At 43.5% G+C, this 6,000-nt stretch overlaps 1 protein-coding gene across 1 annotated transcript; it reads right to left on the reverse strand.

Moving 5' to 3' along the window:
• Positions 1 to 116: 116 nt before the first annotated feature.
• Positions 117 to 2,829, reverse strand: LOC6552715. Its single transcript, XM_001979008.3, has one exon. The coding sequence runs from the start codon at positions 2,584 to 2,586 to the stop codon at positions 1,720 to 1,722; it is 867 nt and encodes a 288-aa protein (XP_001979044.1). The 5' UTR covers positions 2,587 to 2,829; the 3' UTR covers positions 117 to 1,719.
• Between the last annotated feature and the right edge of the window lie 3,171 nt (positions 2,830 to 6,000).

A 6,000-nucleotide genomic window follows, 5' to 3' on the forward strand; every position in this document is an offset into this window, starting at 1 on the left:
CATAGAGCTTTCGGTTTTGTCGTTTCGCTTTCACCCCGTGGTATGCCATAAATTATAGAGACTGGTCTTGATTTTCATTGATTTTTTATTTATTAATCTTCCTTGCTGTTTTTCAACTTTTTTTGTGTTTTGTTTTTATCATTTTGTTGTGTTTAATGACATGCATATGTGACAGAGAGTGGGGATCGTAATCTACGGAATTTACATTCTTTTGTGAGTGAGTTTTGTGATCTGTGTGAGTTGCCCACATCTGCAGCTTCACGCTTCTTCTTCGTCTTCATCATCATCTTATTACTGTTGCCGGAATTTCAGAGTTGTAAAGTTTAAAGTTGTGAAATCGCCGTACGACTTTGCTTAAATTGTTTAAATTAAAGTAGACGACGTGCTGGCGACTCGAAACTTGCAGCCACTGCCTAGAGGGCCCTCCAAATGTCATAAACGAAGCATTTTTAAGTTGATAATTAAAAATCTGTTTAGGTCTACAGAACGAACAGGTGAGCCCGACGCCAATTGGGCCGACAAGTGGTTCGAGTCGCTCGGATGTATAAAGTACGCTTAAGGAGTTAAAATATTGAAAAAAAATACTTTTAACATTACGGGGATTCACTGGGCGTGTGCATGTGTGAGTAGCAGTGGGGTTTGCTTCATTTTTTGGGAAAGTAGAGCGCTAGAAAGTGACAGATGCAAAGGCAGCAGAAAGAGATGGCGGATAGGAGAAATGAGAAAGTTGAAGAGTCGAAGTGGAAGTCGAGTGTCGAGTGTCGAGTGAGGAAATAGTGGCCCTGAGATGGAGCCGGAAAATGAGTTCAGTTTGGTGCGGCGATGTGTGTTCGGAGACTTATGGCAAGTAATGGCATGCGAATGACCAAAACTATGACTCTGCTGAAGGCGAGAAAATAATGGAAGCTGTGGAAGGTTGTCTGATGATAGACAGTAGATAGGTAGTTAGGTTGATAGATAGCGATAGAATTAGAGCTAGTGAGTTAAAGCTAATAGTAGGCATGCTTGTTGCTGGTGTTGTTGTATTGTAAGACTAGAATTGCATGTGAAGAACATATAGTAGTTGAGCAGACAGAGTATAGCGTACAGATATAGATTATAGAGTTAGGATTTGTACTTTTCTGCGATTGCATGGCAATCGGCAGAGTTTTGGTATAGGCAGTATGCAGTTTCAGATGGAAGCACAGATATAGAGAGACTGAGACAGAGACAGAGACAGAAACAGATGGAGACATTTAGATGCAGATGAAGATGTAGATTTAGATGTAGATATAGGTATAGGTGTAGAAACTGTCAGATGAGAGTGCACTAGATATAGAGTAGTTGGGTGATCGATTGGCTGATGGTGCGGGAAGTGCTGTGCGAGCTTAGACTTAAGGCTGAGTATTTGAAACTTGTGGATTAACTCTCGCTGGCCGCTCTTTTTACAAACTTAACTTTAGCATCATTAGTTTAACAACTAACATATATGGTTCTGATTCTGGTGTCTGTCCGGTTTAACATTATCTTGCGTGTGTGTGGTTCATTCTTTTTCGTTTTCATTGCTTGGAGAAATAAATAAAATAAATTAAATTAATAAATTAATTAAAACGAACGATAAATAATGTGTGTTTCTCTTCGAGAGTTTCGCGCGAGCTCTGCAGCTCAAGTCGTGTGAGTTTGCGTTTGCGTTTGTGATTTTGATTCTTGAGTGATTGCGTGGTGTGATCCAGTGTGATCTTAGGCCTGCACGGGCTTCTGGGCACCATAGGCCAGGTCCTGGGCGTCGATGGAGCGTCCCCAGCCACCGTGACCGCTGCTGCCGTAGGAGGCCGATGAGGCTCCGGCATCAGCGCTGTAGCCACTGCCGTACGAGTCGTGGCTCGTCGAGTGGCTGCTGCTGTGGTGTGGGTGGGCCACCACCTCGTAGGTCACGTGCTTCTCCTGCGACAGCAGCTTTTTCAGGCCGATCACGGCCGACAGCACCAGGGCGATTTTACCAATGAGCAGGGCCTTTCCGGCGATCAGGGCGATGGCGCCCAACAGCAGGGGCAGCAGAGCGGCAGCCTTCAGGGCGACCAGGGCGAGGATGGGGCCCAGGATCTTGGCGGCCTTCTTCTTCTTGCCACGGCTCTCCTCGGGGGCGTTGGGGTCGTTGGAGCCGAACAGAGACTCGGAGGCATCCTCGAGGGCGCGACCGGTGGAGCTAACAGCCTGCACAATGTCGGCCCCCTTCAGCTCCACCTTGATGGTGTGCGAGTTCAGGAAGCTGCTGATGCGATTCAGGGCCAGGGACTCGAACGACTCGTCGGCGGAGATGGAGCGGGCGGCCTCCTGTTGGGGAGCGTCTGGCGAGCGGACCACGGTCACACCTTCGGTGAGGGCGAACTGGTCGCGGGCACCGAGCACCTTGTCCACGAAGCTAAACAGCTTGTACTTGACGCACGAGACGGAATCCTTGCGCAGACAGTCGCTGTAGATGCTATCCATAATGTCGTTCTCGCCGCCGATGGCGTTGCGGGCGTGGCCGCGCGTCTCCTCCGCTGGAAGGGCGGCGCTCAAGGCGACCAGACACAAGACACCGAAAGTAACTTTATGGCTTGCCATTATGCGTTTTTGTTTGCTTTTTTTTGTTCTTGCACGGTTTACGATTTGGGTTCTTTGAATAATCCTTTTGTTGATCCACACTACACTTTCACGTAGCTCGGCGACGAACGCACTTTCTCTTAAATGGAAAACTGTATTTTTGTGTTTTTCGGTCTAGGCTGACTGCTGCTGCCGTATAGCTGCTCAGACGGTTAAGGATTGAATGATACAATTTTCCACCGCACACGACAATTTATATACGGCGGCAGTGGCAGTGACTTCGGCATCGGCATGCTCATCTGCTGCGAAAGCATTTCTCCGACCCACCCGCCCCCTGGCTCCCAGCAGCGGTTCCCCTAAACTAGTCGTGCAAGTTTCTCGCTTAAGTCTTTCGTTTGGCCGGCCAACGGTAATGCGCAGTCGGCATCGACGACGCCGTTAGCGTCAGCCGCGCTGCAGCGGTATACCAGCGGCAGCTGGAAAAGCATTGTTACTGTAATTTGTAAGTTGTTGCTGCCGCTGCGCTGCTTTCGCCACAAGTTCATGTAACATTGTCAACAGTCGCAGCCTCCTGCCGGTGGGAAACTATCGAACCAAACAACCAGCTACTTTTACCCGGACGGCAGAGAGCGGGACAAAAGTGCCGAAAATCTAAGTCGTAATCTTAATTGTCTGGGCTTTAATTGAAAATGAGATTTTGTAAAAGTAAGTAAAAGCATTTCCCTTTCGAGCCCAGTGTAGCGCTTAAAGCGAGCGGCAAAGGTGAACAGAACGGCTAATTTGCATAGCCGAATTACTGTTCTGTGTAAATCGAATATATTTCCAGTTTTTGTCGGCATAATCTAATTTTTGATTTTCTCAAAAAACTTGAATTAACTTGAAATAAGGGAGAAAAAACTTGTATTTTAATATACCATTTTATAAAACTTTTTTCAAAATATTTTGCGATAGCTATTGGGTTCAATTCAGATTTTTTTTTTTAGAATTTATGAAGTAATTCCTTATATTTCCTTAATTTGATTAAAATCAACGATAATTTTAAAAATATATATCAAATATATTTGCATAATTTTCAGCAATTTTTCTAATATGCATCTGACATATTATTAAATAACATAATTTATATTTTAAAGTATTTTGAATAAGAAAAACTGTACCTGCAAATTAATATTAAAATGACTTGTATAAAGAAATATGACAGTAATAAATTTATGTGGGTGATTATTTCTCTGTGTGTGCTCATAAGATATTCCGAGTAAAAGCCGATCACGTTCTGAGGGCAGAGAATCTATGCCAAAGCCAAGGCAGTGACAGTGCCGATTATAATAATCATAACCCCATTCAAAAAGGGAAAGTCGCGGATACATCTGCGAGAAATATGCGTGGTATGCGGCGGTCTGCACTTCTTGGCGATGGATGCGCAAATTATATGCGTTGTCAAATAGATGCGACCCAAACAAATAGTTGCCATGGCCAAGTGGAAAAGCACACCGATGGCGTCCAGCAGACTGAGTTATCGACGTGCAAACACCAGTAGCTCGACCCACAGCTGTCTATAACTAACCAAGTAACTGGCCGAGGTGACTAACTAACTGGCTGGGACAGGTAAAAGTACGCAAATAGACATTGACCAGGAGTCCGGCCAAATGAAAGTCATCTTCTCATCCTCGGGCGAGAGAGTTTGTAGTGCGCAAATGAAAAATGCTGAATGCGAAATGCGAGTGGACCCGTGGAGTGCATCGGAGCTCGGCAAATGACCGCGAGCAGGATGCAATTGCCACGGCCCCACGAAAGTGTTGAAAATAGTTAATTAAAGAGTTATGAATGTGCGAGAATGCAATGAAAATGCGCTTATGAATTGGGTCCCAGCAGCGGCGGGCGACCGGCGTAAAAACGCTTTTCCAGATCAGCCAAATCTCAGCTCAGACCGACGTGTCCCAGTGAAAGCGAAAATCGTATGCATCTGCTGCTGGCAGGGAATCGCCACGCATTACGTGAGTATCTGACTAAGTTCGTCAAAAAAAAAAGATTGTACCAACATGTAAAATATTTAAAGCGTCATAAAAAGCGTTTCTTTAAATATTATAAGTTGTTGTTTTGTTATTTATTTTAGTTGTATAACAATACAACTATTTTCATGAAACCATTTTATGGATCATTTATAATTTACACTGTACAATTTGTATTTAATCATAAAACTCTTATTAAAAAATTGTTTTGTAAGTTCCAATTTATTTACTTTACGCTTGCTTTTAGCAGTGCACTTAGGGATGCAAATGTGCTTAGGCGCAAAATGTTGAATTATTTGACATTTAATTACATTTTTATATTCGCCGCTTTGGGAGCTGCTGCCTCGCTGAAAACATGAGAAACGACACTTTCACTGCATTGGCCCCGCAGACCTCGAATCCACGTCCCGCCCACAAGAATGGCCACCAGCCTCCCAGGCCAAAACCAAGAGTACATCGGATCGGAAATAAATAAGATATGCGAACCACTTTTCGCTCTATTGTTGTCATATCAACAGGTTGCCCTATGCCTGTGGCTTCTAAAAATGGAGAGTAAGCTGATAACAGTTCAACGGGTTTCAGCACCGAAATCTGTGTTTGTGGAAAGAGCTGCCGAGCAGTTCAGAGCTTGAATATATGTGTAGTTATATATATTTTATTCATAATGTAGTTGCCATTGTGGCTGACACTGCAGCAGTACACAAAAAAAGAAAGTTCAGGGTAAATTTTCCTTTTCCATTATAGACAACAACATTCACTGCCGCCGCGCGTGCAGCTCTGCAACTGGAAAATGCAAGCCAACAAACTCACAAACTCACAAACAAAGTCACAAAATCAAAACTGCATGAATGAACGGATGACGAAGTGAGTGCCGGACCTAGCACTCCCAATTGCCATTACCATTGCCATGGCCATTCCCATTACCATTACCGTCGAGTGGGTGTTGACATACACCGAGACAAAAACTGGCAGCCAACTCCCACAATGTCTATGATAATACTGATGGCACTGCCGTCAATCACGGAGTGAAAACGCAAAACAAACTGCAACTGCTACTTAATATCTTCATTTTTAACTTACAGAGCGGCAACAAAGAGTCAAGTGGGAGTTATTTCTTTGTCCCAGCTCAAATAAAAAAGCGTGGGCAAAAAGATGACAGCAGTCTTTCAGAACCTCATGCAGCGAGTCTTTGTCGCTCTTAAAAAAGGATTAAGTCAAATGAATATAAGAAAGTTAGTTTGAACTGAAATAAGTAAAGGACATAAATATTTTGTATGCCGGAATTACACATCTGCATTTAATGTGGCATTTTTAATTTGGGAAAGTAATTTTTTTAATTATTTCTATTTTTCTGAATTAGAAAGGATATATTCAACATTATTTTCATACAATTCTCAGACCAATATTACTAATTGTTATATTAGGC

This window comes from Drosophila erecta, unplaced genomic scaffold (assembly GCF_003286155.1).
Source record: "Drosophila erecta strain 14021-0224.00,06,07 unplaced genomic scaffold, DereRS2 tig00000000-arrow-pilon, whole genome shotgun sequence".
NCBI classification, from domain to species: domain Eukaryota; kingdom Metazoa; phylum Arthropoda; class Insecta; order Diptera; family Drosophilidae; genus Drosophila; species Drosophila erecta.

Coding starts and splice junctions, on each gene's coding strand:
- LOC6552715 (XM_001979008.3), bottom strand. CDS start 2,586: ATGGCAAGCCATAAAGTTACTTTCGGTGTCTTGTGTCTGGTCGCCTTG.